This window comes from Gekko japonicus, unplaced genomic scaffold (assembly GCF_001447785.1).
Source record: "Gekko japonicus isolate JY-2015 unplaced genomic scaffold, Gekko_japonicus_V1.1 scaffold50, whole genome shotgun sequence".
Lineage (NCBI taxonomy): Eukaryota > Metazoa > Chordata > Lepidosauria > Squamata > Gekkonidae > Gekko > Gekko japonicus.
This window is the reverse complement of record NW_015164666.1, coordinates 1,313,336-1,331,315: the sequence shown is the minus strand read 5'-3', so window position 1 is coordinate 1,331,315 and position 17,980 is coordinate 1,313,336. Positions and strand designations below refer to the sequence as shown.

Genomic DNA, 17,980 nt, shown 5'->3' with positions numbered 1-17,980 from the left:
GCTCTTTATTAGTTTTTTATGCACATATATAATATCCATATTATAATAATTTACATTCGAGTCTGATCTTTAACATTATTGTCGATCCATTTGTAAAGTCTTGACCTTTTTTTAGTCTTCTCCTTTTCCCTGAATCAACAAGCTCAGTTTGTCCATTTCTGCTAAATTCAACATTTTCAAACTTATTTCTTCCCTAGTCAGAATTTTTTCAGATTTCCAGTATGTGGCCAAAAGTATTCTGGCTGCTGTTATTATAAGTACAACTAAGCGTGCATCATCATGATTAAGATTTTCTGGCATTATATTTAACAAATATATTTCTGGGTTTAACATCAAATACATATTTATCATTTCCCAAATTATTTTTTGTACTGTCTCCCGAAATCGTTGATTTTTTACACATCACCACCACATATGATAAAACGATCCTACATTAACTTTACATTTCCAACACTTATTTGAACTATGTACATAGCATTTCACTATTTTTTCCGGTGGCATCTATGAAACACTTTAAGAATATTTTCTTTATAAGCTGTGGCTCTCAAATATTTCATTGATCTCCATATTTTAGACCATTTATCTATTTCTATATTATGTCCTATATCATTCATCCACAAAATCATTGTGTGTTTAACTATTTCGTCCTGCATAAGATCTTCTATTTGTAGATTATATAGTTTCTGGATCATTTTATCATTAGACGAGAGCCAGATCCTATCCAACTCATTCTTATTGTCCTCAAAACCCTGCGTCACATCCTTAGAAAATCTGGATTTTAATTGTGCATTTTCCCACCATGATAATTGTATATTGTGTTGTTGATTAAGGATATTCTCCCATTTAAGTTTATTATTCTTATCCAGTAATATATTATACATTATTCTCTTATTTTTCGATAAAAGTGTTGGTTTAACAAAAGCTTCCATGGGTGAAACCCATTTTGGTGTTTTTCTGTAGTATCTCTGTTTAATTTGATTCCAAACTTTTCCTAGCAATCCCCTTACTATATGATTCTGAAAGTTGGAGTGTATCTTATCCTTTCCGTACCAAACATACGTGTTCCAATCCATATATAAATCATGTCCTTCCAACTTCAAACATCTTAAATCATCCAAATGTATCCAGTCTTTAATCCAGCAGAGTGCAGAGGCTTGATAGTATAGCTTCCGATTCGGAACACCAAAGCCTCCTCTTTCTTTTTTCTCCTGTAGTAATTTTAGCTTTATTCTGGGTCTTTTTGGGAACCAAATGAATTGCCGTGTAATTTTGTCCAATGTTGTAAAAAAAATATTTCTTTTAAATTGCTTCAATGAAGACGAATATTCTACCAAGATTCTTATTTCTAGCTCAGAATATCCCAGCATATGGTATGCTAATGAGCTACTAGGCTATTAGCATATGCCACAACCCGTGACATCACCGGAAGTGATGTCAGAAGGGGAAGCAAAAGGGGGGAGGCATCATCAAAAGTCTCCCCTTCCCTTCCACAGCTGGCCTGTGGGGGGAAGCAAAGAGAGAAGGAGTTTAAAGTTTAAACCCCTTCTCACTAGAGTTGGGCCACAGAAGGAGGAAAGAGGGAAGGAAAGAGAGAGAGAGTAGAGAGAGGGAAGGAAGGAAGGAAAGAGGGAAAGAAAGAGAAGGAAAGAAGGAAGGAAAGAAGGAAGGAAAGGGGATAAAAAGAAAGAAGGAAAGAGAGAAAGAAAGAGAAGGAAAGAAGAAGGGGAAGAAAGAAAGAGATGGGAAAGCCCCCGCCCCCCCACCCACCCCGATCCCTTACTTACCGCTTCGGTGCAGGCCCGGGGGACTCAGCTGCGGGGCTCTCCAGGCTTCCCCTGGCCCTAGTGCTCCTGTGTGGGCCCGGGGGACCTGGCTGCGGGGATCTCCGGGCTTCCCCCGGCCCCAACACTCCTGTGCGGGCCTTGGGGACCTGGCTGTGGAGCTCTCCGGGCCTGCCCCCGGCCCCAGTGCTTCGGTGTGGGCCCAGTGGACCCGGTGGCGGGGCTCTCCAGGGTATCCGGCAGTGGGGTTCTTCAGGCCTCCCCCTGGCCCCAGCGCTTTGGCACGGGGAGCTGGGGGCGGGGCTTGCTGCACCACCATTTGTGCCGGGTCCTGGGCTGCCAGAGCAGTGCTCCAGTGCGCTCCAGCCCCAAAAGACCCCTGCACAGAAGTATTTATTCTGCCATTTCCCCAACACAATAATTGAATTAAATGGGAAGCAACTTACAAACCGGGGAACTCTATACACATATTGATGCTCCTACCCCTTCCATGAAATCACTGAATCATTTTCTTAAATGTCATTCATTCAAGATATGTTCAGTTTGGCAAATTGGCTTAAAATATATACCAAAATGATAGAGACAGACAGCTGTGTTGCAAAGTATGACCACATATTAGGTTTGTCAGTTAGGCAGCAGTGCAAAAAAGTTATCAAGGTGGCACACAGATCCATTGTCCTTTGTCACATATATTATTTCCTTTGTCCTATTTCCTTATCATGCCCTGTCTTCACTCATTTCTATACTGAATGATGGTGATCTGGGGGTTGTAAGCTAGCACTAATTGTCCTCTACAGCGTTCAAGATGGCATCTTGTCCTAACTTGAAACAAACAGGTCAGCACCAGATGTTTTTATCATGTGTTGACTTTGTAATTATGGTGTCCCATTCAGACAGGTCTGATGCCAGCCAAAAAAGCCATAGACTAGGCTACATCAAGAGTAATGACAGACAATGATTTGTTTTCTTAAATCAGGATTCTAACTAGAATTAAATTATTGTCTAGTTATAAGGGGCTGCAGTGGCTCAGAGGTTAAGATGCTGAAGCTGCAGTCTGGAAGGTCTGTAGTTCAGCAGTTCGAGACCCTAGTGTTGCGTGACGGAGTGAGCGCCTGTCTCTGGCCCCAGCTCCTGTCAACCTAGCAGTCCAAAAGCAAGAAATTGCAAGTAGGTAAATAGGTACTACTTTGGTGGGAAGGTAACAGCGTTCCGTGTGCCTTGGTGTTTAGTCATGCCGGCCACATGACCACAGAAATGTCTTCGGACAGCACTGGTTTGGAAACGGAGATAAGCACTGCCCCCTAGAGTAGGATTCGACTGGCTTTTGAGCAAGGGAAACATTTACATTTACCTAATCTGGTTTATAAATTGGAGAACAATCACTGTCTGTTATTTCCCCTGGTTTTGACACAACAAACTGTGGCTTGTTCCAGATCACAAATTTTTCAGTCTTCGGTGTCTGATTGGAAAGAGGAAAGACTGAATTTTCCTGGCCAATGGTTCTCCTAAATCCTAATGAAAACAATGTAACAGTAAATTAGTTATGAGATTCATGTCTGACTCAAGTCCCATTGATTTCAACATGACTGCAGAATAACTAACTTTCTCTGAAGTGAGGCCAAGTTGATCTGTGCAACTGTGGCTGCTATTGCATGCATGTGTCAGGGAGTGCACATACCCTGTGGGCCACGTGAGCTCAAATTACAATTTAATTTCTTTCTAGACTTTGATCAATGCTAAATCTTAGCTTCCCTCCACCATTTCTGAAAGGCATTATCTTATTTATTAAAAGTGATTTAGTGGGTTAATAAAACTGATATGGCAGCTGGCCTTGTGATAACGGGTTATTGCCAGTCCCTGTGGAGCTTAATCCTATCATTGCCTTATCAGCCATCATTTGTGTCAGCATATGCTTCAGTCAGGGCTACTTGCTGCATAGGAACATATGTCAGTGAACACAGGAGGGGAGGGGGAAAGACAGCCTCCCCTTGTTTCTCCCTGTCTGTGTCTCTTTGCTGTGTGAATAGAGAACACTTACAGCTAGTGTGGTGTAGTGATTAGCGTTTCAGACTAGGATTTGGGAGACCCAGGTTTAAATCTTCACACTGATATGGAGGCTTGCTGTGTGACCTTGGGCCAACCACACACTCTCAGCTGACCTACCTTACAGAGTGGGTGTGAGGATAAAATGAAGGAGAAGAGAATGATGTCGCTGCTGTGGGTCCCCATTGGGAGGAAAGGAGGGTAAATATGAAGTCAGTAAATAAATATTTTGGCAGAATGGATTTGAAAAACCTGTGAGGGTGTAAAGGAAAGATATGCATGAATCAAAACGGCCTGCATCCAACCACACAGTTCCAAACACGTCAGGGCATTTAAGTTTTCATTAAAGGTGGCAGTAATTTCTACCAGTTCTCTCATTCTGCTGCAGCTCACTGAGACCCCCCGTCCCACATTTTGTTCTTCAGAAACAACATGGGAGAAAAGAGAGTATTTACAACTAGAGGAGGTATTAGCAGAAATTGACATGATCTCTGAAGAAAATTTAAGTGCCAGAAAGTCCAGTTGGATACAGGCCAGTGGAAAAAATATGTTAGACATGTGTAGGTTTATTTATTTGATTTATACCCTGCCCTCCCCACCGAAGCAGGCTTAGGGTTCATATGGTGGCATGTGGGAAATGAGCTTAGAGCTTGTGCATCCTCTCCTATTAGGTACACAGCCTCCGATGTGATCCAGGGCCCATGCACATAAATACTTATGGAGAAAAAGGGCTGTACAAGCAGAAGCAATTCTCATAGACATTTAAACAGTGCAGTCCAGTTAACCTTGAAGGGTCTTTGCATGGTGAAAGACAATGTGTAAGTTTGAAGCTTACTCTTATTCAGGATCCAAAAACTGAATTGTTCCTTACTTCTAATTATATAGATATGTAAAATTTCTGGAAATTTTGAACCCATGGAGAAAAAAACCTCATATTTTCCCACAATTTATTTTTTTTGGGGGGGGGAAGAAATTTTGGGAAAAATTGAAATATACTTATTGACCTATCAAACCTAAACTGATTTTATTGCTCTAACAAGATAAAATGCATTGTTTATAACTTATTGAGCATATAACATTGCAAGCTGAATGAATAAATAAAGAAAAATTTTATATCTTTATGGAATTATAAAGTTATTGCCAACGCCCCGAGGGCGCTAAGGCTCTTTGACTTGTGTGGCTAGCCAATAAACCACACAGTTAAAACAATCATCCAGGCAGTAAAGGGTAACAAGAGAATTTATTCGAATAAGGAACATCTCACAGCAAAGTTCAGCGTGGATGTTCAATGAGCAAATACAGGAAGCAGACTTATATACTCTTCTTGCTCCTCCTCACTATACATCATCACTGACATCACTTAGACATGCTCAGTTCAGTTTTCTTTGTCTGGCTAGTCATCAATCACATATTTGACACACAGACTGTTACTTGGCTGCGTCTCAACTCCCACAATGCAGGTGCAGCTCTCATTATATTTGATTGATCTTTTGCTTACTTCTTTTGGCCATACTCCCAGACTCCTTTCACCTTTGAATGAACTTTTAGGCTGAGTTCGTTTTCAGTACAAAACTCTATCAGTTCTGTTACAAAATTGGTTCTTTTATATTTATACAGGCACATATGTTACAAAAACACCTTTGCTGGCATTTTGTGATCTATCTCTATTGAAGAATACATGGAGACATTGAATTTCTGGAAAAAATACAGTATTATAGCACTGTTTTCACAATTAAACTCTTATATGTACACTTTTCTAATACTATAAAGTAGCCTATGTCATAAAGCTCTTGGAGTTGTGCTGAATCTATATATCAGTTTTTATTTTAGTCCAGAATATTTTTACAAAATATTAAAACATCTAAACTTCCTTATTTCGTCAAGATATGTGATTCTACATTAACCAACAGGTGTCACCCTTTTATAATACAAATTCTGTATTTCTAATTGACCCCTTTAGTGTCTATGATTTAAGATCCACCTGAACCTCTTAATTAACAGATGTGCATGATTCATCTCTGTGACATATTCTGCTTGTTAGCAGCTTGATACTCCTTAAAAACGTCAAAGCACTCAATTTGGAACATCTCCCAACCTTTCTCATTAGTTCTTTTAACTTAGCTTTAAATACAGTTCCTCAAAACATAACTGCTTTTCTCTTCAATAAACATACAGAAACATTTTATCCATAAGCTTAATAACTTTCTATAGCAGAGCTTAAAATTAATAAAGGATAGTTGCTTTTACAAATATCTTATACATTTTCAGCCTTAAACATAACATAAAGTTCTAAAAACACATCATCAGATCAAGAGAAGAGATTTCTCTCTGTTACAGTATATAGTCATCCTTTTGTTTATTCCAATTAGGCTCTTCTCTTTGAAGTAAAGGATGGAACAATAAATCTCAACATTGGCAGTGGTGCATGATTTCCCAATTAGGATTACTGGCATTACACCTATTCAATTTGTTCTATTATTCCAGTTAAAAAGGCCACCCGAGTCTTTTCTTCTTTACGTTGCAACATCCCAAACTTAAAGAGTAAACTTCCCTTATTGCTAAAACTCACAAACCACTGCAATAAACATCTTAATAAAAGCAACATAAAACTGAAGCTTATTTTCCATAGAAAATGCAACTGTATTCAACCCAATTAATTCCGACATACCAATTATTTACTAGGTCCTTTGAAGCAAAAGGATTCTATCATAAATCTTGCCCATGATGGGTCCTAATGAAAAATTGGCTCAATTAATGGAGAAACACCTGTACGTAACTCCCAATTTAAAAGGTTGATGCAAAAACATCTTGTCAATTAAAAATGATTTAAACCACCTGCTTTTATAACAGTGTTTAGTGATTTAAACAGTTCACCAACTCCACCAGGAATTCCAAAGACTTTCCCCCAAAAGATTCCTGTAAAACAGCAATAATCAATAGAAAATCATTTGAACCCTTGGCACTTCCTACAAAGTTATAAGTTCTTTAGTGTTCTATAAGCAAAATTGCAAATATATCCAATACTTGAGAGAAAATTGTGAGCTGAAGCACCTCATGCTATCTTAGCACATATACTTTAATTTTTGCTATCTAGTTAGAGAGAGCTCAGTTCTCAACTGAACTTTCCTCTGAGGCTTTGATGCAGTTTTCTGCCCTACCTCCTTCTGATGTTTTTTGCCATCCAGCAAGGTAGGGTAATAAGGCACTTGCTACTCAACTTGTGGGTAAATGTGTCACAGTGGTTTGAGGGGGGAGGTGAAAAAGACCTAAAGGGAGGAATTCCTGTAGGGATTTGGAACCTGCCCCACACATTCTTTAAGTTCTCAGAGGCTTTAGCAGGCTGGTTTTTTCTCTACCTTCCCCTTTCACTGTATCTGAGGAAGTGTGCTTTGCACACAAAAGCTTACAACATGAATAAAACTTTGTTGGTCTTAAAAGTGCCATTGGACTCAAACTTTGTTCTGCTCCTTCAGCCCAACATGGCTGCCCACCTGAATTACCCCTTCAATGGACACTGACATCCAAGCTAGATGTGATGTTGACCACATGACCAATACAAGGACTCACAGTCATGCTGCCTCTGTTGATTCCCTCTGGGAACTCCATTCTGAAGCACAGCTGGGGTCCAATTTGGATCAGGAGAAGGATCTTCAGCCTTCCCTACACACACCATTTCCCTGACATGAAATGACTGAGGGGGCACTGTTTTTACTCGAGAGTGTACACGTGACTTTCCCCACAGAGACAAGTAGTGCACCTCTGGGATAAACGCAGGCCAGGAAAATCACACAAGCGGAGGGGAAAGCCCCTTCTCTATGTGTACAAGTTGCAAATTGCAATCTGAATTGAGTTCTATGTGCATGGGAATTGAGAAGAACCTGCGAATCACAAGTTATTATTACATAAGACACAGGACGGGGATCCTGGATCCAACCTATGTACTCTATAACATGTGAAGAGACTTTCTGTGCCTTGTAGTTAGTAGTATACCATCTAGTTTGGGCTGTGCTGGCTCTCTTGTGACAACGTAATGACTGCATTAATTCTGTTTGCCTTCACTTTGCTGTGTCCTTTGGAACCATCTGTAAATATAATTTGTTTCCCACACTTACAGATATCACTATTATGGCATTGGCATTAAAGAAAGCAGTGCGTACTATCATTCTGTATATTCTGGGAAAGGTTTGACAAGGTATGATATAGCAACTTTTAAAGAATAGCTGTAATACTGTTGGCGATTATCAATACTCAGTCTTACTCTTTATCTACACCGTGATGATACTTTATGTTGCTTTAATTGTTGTCGAAATGTCTCTGCATTTGCAGTGGCCATGGCACAACCTCACATTTGGTTGAGGAATAAATTCCTGTCCCATTCCATCCATCTTGTAGCTTCTCTTCCCCGTTCATTTCCATGCAGCAGCTGCCTGCAGAGTTATTCTTATATCTTTGCAATGAAAAGGGTTAAAGATGTACGTATTAAAAAAATGAAAGTTGGTAATTCAGAAGAATTAGCAGATTATGTTACCAGATCATTACAATTTTATTGCAATATAGTGTAAGAGCAGATACCATTAGGGAAAAAGTCTACAAAAATCCTCCAGCGCTATATAGTAGAAACACTTCAGCCAAGAGGGACGGATGAAAGGAAAATGACATGGGTGGAACCTTTTGGCAGCTTATTTATATCCTACACAGAATAGTGCTGAGAGCTGCTGAGTTCCATCAACATTCCCCTATGCCATGAAGCAGCTAAGATTCAGCTGAATGCTGTTCTGCACCAAGGCAGCTCCCTCCCCATGCCCTCCTCCTGGACATACAGCTGATAAGCAGCTGTCAAAGGTGAACTCCCTTCATCGACAGAGGCCTCAAGTGGCTCACCAAGTTTTACTGCCCTTCTCATTGTTTTTTTAAAAAAATCTATTTACTATTTAGTTTAAAACTTTTAAAAGAAGTAATCAAAGACACAATTTTCTACTTATTTATTTTCACGTAAACAACCATAATTCTGGGATGAGTTGCTGCTATCAAACAGCCTACCAAAAGCAAAATGGGAAAACTTGAAAGTAGGCAGTTAGAGGATGAGGCCAAGTGGATGCTAAAGAAAAACCTGCTCCAGTTTGTAAGCAAACGAGGAGCAAAATATCCACATGGAAGCAACCTTACTTATGGCTAATTCACACCAGGGTGGACGTCACTTATTTACTTAACATGCGATTATTTACAGCTGAATATGCAAAGTGGTTCCATTGAAAAGCAATGACATTGAAGGGATGTGAGGTGATATGAAGCTTCTACCTGTGCAAACAGCTACATGTGACCAGGGAGCAGTCTAAGTGATTGGGGGGGGGCTGGGCAGACATCCAAGATAGGGTCCCATAATCACTGCCACACACTGCCCCCCCCAACAGGGCCAAACAAAGGGCTGCCCTCACCCTGTGTAAGGCAAGTGAGAGCTGTTGCTGAAATCTCGTAGCCCAGGCCCCGGATCGTGAGTGGTTATCACTGCAAATGGACAGCACGAGCCTGCATAGGACAGATGAAAGTGGTTAGAACCTGCTCTTTTTTTCTTTTCTTCCTTCCCTTGGGGGGAGGGTCCATGGATGGTCAGGCCCCTCCCAGCACAGGGCTTGGGCTGCTGCCTCTGTTGCTGATTGGCTGAGGCCATCCCTGCATGTGATTGGCAGGAAGCTGGAACATGCTGTCATTTTAGGTGGCTTGCAGAGATCTGTGTGAAGGACCCTTATATTATGCAGACTTTCTGATTTTCGTGAGAGTGGAGGTATCTACAAGCCATTTACCAAATGACTGATGCTTGAAGGTTTACCACTGTATGTGTAACCACAATGAAAGCAAAGCATGTCAAAATTTTTGCCATACCCTTCACCTGTAACCATTCAGTAACCCAGACTCATAGTAAAAGTTGCCTCTATATTGCCAGATAGTACCAATGATGACTGGTTTCCCATGCAGTTGCATATCTACCACATTAAATTTACCATTCAACAACCATGTGATGGACTGTTGTCTCTATCCATTTGACAGTGTGTGCTGAAATTGTGCTGATTCTAAATACTTCCTTCAATAGGATTAAGAAAAGGAACAAAATTATCTAGATTTGTTGTTTGTATAGCAATAATGCTACAGTAGAGAATTAGTTACAATACTAGATTTTAAAAGATATCTAATATTCTTTCCTAAACTAAAAGTGAAATCTTGCATTTCAAAGGTTTTCTGGAAGCAAGCTAAAGAATGAGGTGAGTGTGCTCTGCTGTATTAGGTGTGGAAGTATTTGTAATTATGGAATTCCTATATAGTCCATGGAAGACAACCCAAATGTTTTTGATGCAGCAGTGCAGCACAATAGCAATGGGGCTTCTGGATGGCAACTTTCCCTACATCAGAGGTGTCAAACTCATTTGTTACGAGAGCCAGATTTGACATAAATGTCACTTTGCCGGGCCGGACCATGTGTGCCATAAAATGCAACATGAAGTACCAGAGATATAAACTTTATAAAGATGATTTCAGATGCCAAATGGCAGTAGGTTTGATTGGATTAAATGTGATATACAGAAGGGTAGTAGGCATGGTGATACCACCACTGGTAATGAGATTGGAAACCTAGGTCTCAGTTTGGTCCAGGAGGATTCAGTCCATGAGGATGTAAAGAATAAATGGACTAGACATAAGTCTGAAGAAGTGAGCAGTGACTCACGAAAGCTCATACCTTGCCACAAATTTTGCTACTGGACTCTTACTCTTTCTACAGCTATAAGAAACCACAACACTCAAAAACCAGTGGGGGTATATTTTAACCTTCCAGGGCATTCAGTTGCTGACCTAAGAGTAGTAGTTCTCTTACAAAGAAATTTCAAAGGAAGATTAGAAAGAGAGACTGATGAAATGCAGCTGATAATGAAGCTCAATGCATCCTCCTGGTCTGAACTGAGACCTAGCTTCCTTCTCTCATTACCAATGGCTGCTATTGTCATTTGGCATCTGAAAGCACTTCACTCTCCAAGATATAAGGACAAATGTACTCACATTCTAGCTGTATCTGAAGAACTGAGCAGTGACTCCTGAAAGTTCATGTCCTGCTAAAAATGTTGTTAGCCATTAAGGTGCTACTGGATTCTTGCAAGATTGCAAGCTGTGATGTTAGGTTTCTTTTATTATTATTTTTTTCATCTGTTAGAACTGGAAAGGGTGAAGGGCTTCAGGTGAAATAATGTGTTGCTTTCAGACTGGACAAAATCCACTCACTGCGAATGATGATAATAAAAAAGTTAAAAAAGCGGGGGGGGAGTGTTAATCTGAAGAAAGACAGCCAGTGAGGTGGGAGGGAAGAGAGGGAGACCACGTGTTGAACTGGAATATATGGAACTATAAATGTATTTTTAAACACTTAGCCATCTACTTCCATGGAATCCAATCCACATGTTGTAATTCCTAACCAGGGTCTTTGTCTTTTTTTTTTTTTAAATCCCAGATAGACAAAGAGAAACCGCATGATTGACACCCCTGCCCTACATTTTCCCATGGTGGCTCTTCCCCATGGTGGCTATTCTCCCACCCACATGCTTTTCCCAATTTTTTTTTAAAAAACCAGTAATGCACGTGACTGATATTATGCCAAGCAATTTGCTAATTATTGCTTACCAAAAAAAACCCTATCAAAAAGCCCTCTGGTGGCATGTCATGAGGATTGGGGCTGTGCAAGGGCTGCTGTGTGGGTGGGACCAGGAAAAACCAGACTTTCCCACCCATAGCCTACCTGGCTTTGCTTTAATCTTTTCCAAAACATTGCGGCAAAGCAGGTTGGAACAGACTGTAAGAAAGCCAAGCAAAACTTGTTAGATGCATAGGTGCACCATGACGCTGTGGGCTAGCGGGGGGTGGGGTGGGTGGGACCACTTCTCAATAGCACTGAACCCGGCATACTCACCCTGTGAAAACTGCCTGTGTGTGAGAGAGAGATGTCAAAGCAGGACTATTGTTTTTTGAGCCAGCCCTTTTACATATTTCAGTAAAGCAATTTCTGTTCCAGGATTCTGAGCCTTAAAAAAGCTTCTGAGATTATTTCAAGCACAAAAACAGTGATGAGATTACAATACATCCACAAGGAAGCAACAATTAAAACAGCCATTAACCGGATAATTTTTTTCAAAAAACCCATTGTGATGGGAACCAGACAGACAGAGCTCTGGAGCAGGAACGCCTTCCCCCAATTAAAAAAACAAACCCTCAACTAAATGTTGGGGTAGGGGAGAATTTTTCCCATCTGGCACCTGAAACCAAATAGTTGCTAAATGGATTCTTGAGGAGAGAGAGTTCCCAAGGTGAGGCACCAGCTTGGTAGCTTCCCTCCTCACTTCTGGGGGCAAACAGAGAAGAACCTCTCCAGAAGCTCTGAGTATTCCTCACTCACAGAAACTGGATTATCCCTCACTGAAAACCTCCCAGTTTTGACCAAACATCAAATTAGTATGCTGAGCTCTTCATCAGGATTGTTTAACTTGTGATTGACCTACATTTGTAAAGCTATTTCATACTATACAGGGTGGATTTACTCGGAAATATTCCCTCAGCTCCAAAACGGGGACTCTCCTTCCAGAATTCCCCAGTGCTCAGCACCTTGTGCTGGAAGGGTGCATCTCAAAAGACAAGGTAAAATGTGAAATGTTTACCTTTTATATTGACTTCTGGATTTTTAAAAATTCTTTCTCTACCTTCGGAGGCTTCACAGAAGTGACATGAAACAGTTACAAATGTCTATAGCCAAACAGAGTTGACTGATTTATAGAGGAAGCCAGCCTCTACTATCGCCTATTCACTGGGTCTCCAGTGGAGAGGTAGTTGAATTATTTACACATTAACTTGCCTAATATTTTACAAACTAATAGTATTTAACCTGAGAAAGGCAAAACAAAGAATGAGTTAAGGGTCCTATCCATTCTAAATACCAATGGATTAATTTAGCACTGATAAGACTGAGGCAAATCTCAAAGTGGTTTTTTCCCTTTGCCATGTTTTGCCAGTGAACAGAAGATTACACTTCTACCTGCTGATTATTTTAAAATTATGTTGCTCTGACTGTGGTGTTTACATGTCAGTAGATAGCATTGTTTTTGGTTAGCAGAAGGGCTTTGTGTTTAGATCTATGTGGATAGTTGCTGGAGATGTTTTAGTAAGTTTTAATTCTTAATTGTATCATTGTTACCATAAGGGTGATCTAAAATGGCTCCAGGGCTTTTATGTGGCTGTGGTGTTTAAAAAAAAAAAAGACACATAAAAATGAGAAACGCAATACATTTTTCTAAGTTTGATTTCTTAAAAGTAAAGGATTAAAGGCAAACTTGAGAAATAATATGAGGAAGTTTCTTCTTCCCTTCATTTTTGATAATTTTTGTTCCAACCGTAGCAGCGTGAAATTTATGGATTTGAGTTCATGGCCAGCATGATAACAGGAGCTGAATTTTTAAAAAGGCTAAATTGTACTTTCTAGGAAGTAAAATTTAATTGTGGAGGGGAAAGTTTAAAATGTCAGCATACCTGCTCTGAATTGGGCTGTCCATGATCTTCTTTTTCTTAGAATAGCATAAATAATGTAGCATAAATAATCTGGAGCAGTGGTCTAAAATTTGCAAATTGGAGTCTTCAAAGCTAGTCCACCATCTGAGTAACCCTGAAGGCTGTGTTTGGTTCCAAATTGGCAGGGGATGCAGGCACAGCTAAAGGTGACTCATGCAGCTTCTGCCTGGTAGGCAACCTAGTATGGCTGCCAAATTCCTGGAGATTTAGGTGTAAAGCCAGGAGAAGGTAGGGTATGGGGAGGGGGATGGATCCAAAGCAGCCACTTTCTCCAAGGGAACTGATTTCTGTAGTCTGGAGATCAGTTGAAACTCCAGGAGATCTCCTGGCTCCACCTGGAGTTTGGCAACCCTACATGGTGGAGGCAGCACAGAGGTCAGTGGGGTGGCAAAATGTACTAAGATGGCCTTGGGAGTTCTAAAGGAGCTGTAACTTCATTTCATGGATGAAAGGAAATCTACATTCTTATCTGAATAAGTAATAAATAACAAGCTGGTTGACTGCTTTTGGACAACTTCATCATCCTTAGGATGTTGTCAAACCTTCTTCATTTTCTGTAAACCCTTGAAGCATAGAACTGCATATACATCATGGTGGTAAACAGTCAATACTTATAGAAGTGGGAGCAGGAACACATCTACCAGCACCTGTTAACCTTTGCTTTCCTCTGAGACATATTCAGCACAAATTATGAAAGAACCCCTGCATGTGCGCACAGTACATGAATGAGCTCTGTATGCACAGGAGTCAATGAGAATATTTGCTGGCTTGTGGTTAGGGCCATAGATGATTAACACTACCCAGGTAGTGTGAAATCTACTCTTATGCATACATATTTACTTACTAAACTAGATCCAATGTTTATATGTAAGGCAAATGATCAGTTTAAAGAATTTTGTCATTTGACAGATCCTCCAACATTCAGTAGCAATTTGTTATTAATATTAACGATATTCATACAAGAAGCAGTCCCTAAATGAAATCGTTTTTATTAACAATCACAGTAGCAACTGTTGTATAAAGTGTGAGATTTACTTTAGAAGCCAACCACAAAAATACAACTTGGAAATCAAATACACGCTAATAATCAGCATTTGATTTTCAACATGAGGGCCCAACTCAGCAAGTTCAGTCTTGTATTTCTGCTGTCTGTCTATGCAGTTAATAACTGACAGGTCATTTCAGATAACAACACTGTGGAAAACAGGAGTTTGGGGGTACCTTAAAAACTAAAAAAAAAAGATGTATAAGTTAGTGAGGACTAAAGCCCACTCCATCAGATGCAATTCACTGTACACTTTTACCTATATTCAGTTTTGCATTGATAATGCAGGATAGAGTCTGAAGGACCACAGCCTGTGTAGTGCAGTGAACAGATTTGGATTCACATTCCTGCATAGCCTGAATGTGCCATCTGGCCTTGAGCAAGTTATTCTCTCTCCATCTCCATCAGTACACAATGGGAATCTCAGAAGCCTAGCATTATTGGCAAAGAGATATGGGATTGTAAAGAACAATACTGGTATATGGGAACAATAAATGGTGGACAATAATTTGCAACAGAATGACTACATCTTTTGGCAGTGTTACTCAGAGAACTGAATTCCATGCATAATTCTTTTTGTATTCAATTTACAGCCCATCATCAAATCTAGTTAAAACTGAACAATTGTATTTCTTAAATCCTTTTAAGGAAAAGTGAAAGGTTTGTTAAAAAAAATTGGTTAAAAGAATGTAATTTTATTTGTTGCTAAACTAGGTGGACACTCTCATCATGATGTATAAAACCCACTGTCAGTGTGTCCTTGACAATGCCATTAATGGAAACTTTGAAGAGGTAAGGTACCTTGAAACACATACCCACTTGTTTGTCTGTATGAAAGCATGGCTGTTGTGGTGCTCAAAGGTGTGCTCTTCTTTGCTTTTCCCTAGATCCAACATTTTCTGCTGCATTTTTGGCAAGGGATGCCTGACCACCTTCTTCCCCTGCTTGAAAATCCTGTTATCATTGACATCTTCTGTGTTTGTGACTCAATATTGTACAAGGTGTGTTTCATTCCTGGATTATGGATGCCAGCCTCCCTGAATTACAGCTCATCTCCAGACTACAGAGATCAGTTCCCCTGGAGAAAATGGATGCTGCAGAGGGTGGACTCTGTGGCATTGTACCCCACTGAGGTCCCTGTCCTCTCCAGGCTTCATCCCTAAACCTCCAGGAGTTTCCCAACATGGATTTGGCAACCCTACCCCCCCATCCCTTGCTGGTGGCCAGGGGCGTCCTGGCAACCCGGCCCTGGATTCTGGAGATTCCTTCAGATGCCTAGTCCTCGGTTTTTGGTCTGTATCATGTCAACTGCCGGTGATGGGGTGGGGGGCTGATATAATTCAATGTTCCTCTGTACAAAACAGATTCCTTGCATATAAAAAGCTGGCATGTCAAGAAGAAGGCTAGTCTAGAAAACCCTTTCTCACTTACATCTAATTTTCAACGTGGAGGGAATTTTTGTCAAGAGGAGCATTCAGTCATGTAGGTGTTGTCCTGTAAAACAGCTCAGTAAACTCAGTACATACTTGTTTGATAGACAAAAATGCTATAAAGAAGACAGGAGAATCTGGTGCCCTGTGAGCACCTTTGATCTTTGTCATAGCCTTATGGCTTAAGAATACACTTGCCAACCTCCAGGTGGGGTAAACGTGGAAAAAAACCATGTTAAAACAAAACACACAATTCTGATATGCTACTATGCCTTCATATATTTGTTTAAATAATATACTTAAATATACAATAAAGACCCTAGTGTATCTTATTAATTATAGTACATTGATAACAAAAACCTAAAGAACAATATATATCTTGTAGAAAAGTCCACAGCTGCAGAGACGAATATACAGACAGGATTCAATGCTGTAGAGTAACTTGCTTTCTGATGAGAGATGCAGCAGTCGTCAATGCCAATATTGTAGGCTGTTTTGCTTTCCGAAAAGAGATACAGCAAGATACACTAGAGCAGGGGTGGCCAAACTTGCTTATGTGGGGATTCAGGAGCTTGCCCTTCAATGGTTTGCCTCTTTTCTTTAAGGTCGGGGACTAAGGGTGGTGATTGGGGATCAGCGGTCCCAGAGGCACCCTCTTGATTGTGGGGTGCCTCGGGGGGGGGCAGTGCTGTCCCCGATGTTGTTCAACGTCTATATGCTCCCCCTTGCCCAGATTGCCTGGAGATATGGGCTTGGGTGTCATCAATATGTGGATGACACCCAGCTCTATCTGATGCTGGGCGGCCGGTCGGACTCCAACCCAGATGACCTTCATCGGGCATTGCAAGCTGTGGCTGGATGGCTCAGACTGAGTCGGCTGAAACTAAACCCAGCGAAGACAGAGGTCCTGGGCCTAGGTCAGTTCAATTCGGGGTTGGGACTCCCTCTCCCAACCTTCGATGGGGCGCCTCTGGTGCCAGCATCGAGGGTTAGGAGTTTGGGTGTGCTCCTGGACTTCTCTTTAATGATAGAGGCCCAGGTGGCAGCCACTGCCAAGTCGGCCTTTTATCATCTTCGTCTGGCTCAGCAGTTGGTTCCCTTCCTTGACCGCAATGACTTGGCCACGGTGATCCATGTGACGGTCACCTTGAAGCTGGACTACTGTAACGCTCGCTACTTGGGGCTGCCTTTGTCGCAAATCCGGAAGCTGCAGCTAGTGCAGAATGCGGCAGCTAGGCTGTTGATGGGTCTCTCTAGGCGAGACCGTATCCGGCTTGTGCTGAAGGCGCTGCACTGGCTGCCAATAGCATACCGGATTCACTTCAAAGTGCTGGTTCTTACCTTTAAAGCCCTCTATGGCCATGGTCTGGCATACCTTAGGGACCGCCTTTCCCCATATGTTCCCCCAAGGGCACTACGGTCGGGGGACCAACATCTTTTTGGTTACCCCAAGAACGTCAAACTCGCTGTGACCAGGGCTAGGGCCTTTTCGGTGGTGGCTCCTAGCTGGTGGAATGAAGATCCGGTCCCTGCGTGCCCTTCTGCAGTTCCACAGGGCCTGCAAGATGGAGCTCTTCCGCCAGGCTTTCGAGTAGGATCCACCGCCGCCACTGTACCACGACTGCACCGCTACTGCAAAAGCTGGGGATGCCATCGGGGTGCATGATGGCCCTGGGCCGAAGGTCAGAAGGCAGTGTTGTCTTGGAACTTGCTTCGTTCTTCTGGGTCCATCTTCCAGAACACATCTTGGAATTATGAACTTTCAGAGCACCAGCACTTTATTGTAATTTTGTATTGTTTTATTCTGCTTTTAATTGTTTTATCATGGCTTTGTGCCCTTATTGTTAGCTGCCCTGAGCTCGTTGGGGAGGGCAGGATATAAATTTGAATAATAAATAAATAAATTAACGTAAGAGCCACATAGAATAAATGTCAGATGTTTGAGAGCCATGAGACATGAACAAATATTACACACACACATTGGAAAATATGCAAATTTACTATTTATTAACATTAAATGAGACTGCCAAAAACAAAAGGAATAATAGATATTGATAATGATATTTATTTGCCCAATGTGAGGGTGG

The 17,980-nt window shown here is 41.1% G+C and overlaps 1 protein-coding gene across 1 annotated transcript in view; it reads left to right on the top strand.

The window, feature by feature from the left end:
- Window positions 1-17,980, top strand: part of RFX6 (regulatory factor X6) — a 53,635-nt gene that overhangs the window by 11,527 nt on the left and 24,128 nt on the right. The window contains exons 5-9 of the mRNA XM_015409059.1: window positions 7,939-8,016; window positions 10,054-10,081; window positions 12,387-12,494; window positions 15,178-15,255; window positions 15,351-15,464. Coding sequence (XP_015264545.1) covers window positions 7,939-8,016; window positions 10,054-10,081; window positions 12,387-12,494; window positions 15,178-15,255; window positions 15,351-15,464 — 406 coding nt within the window. The remainder of the gene's footprint in view (window positions 1-7,938; window positions 8,017-10,053; window positions 10,082-12,386; window positions 12,495-15,177; window positions 15,256-15,350; window positions 15,465-17,980) is intronic.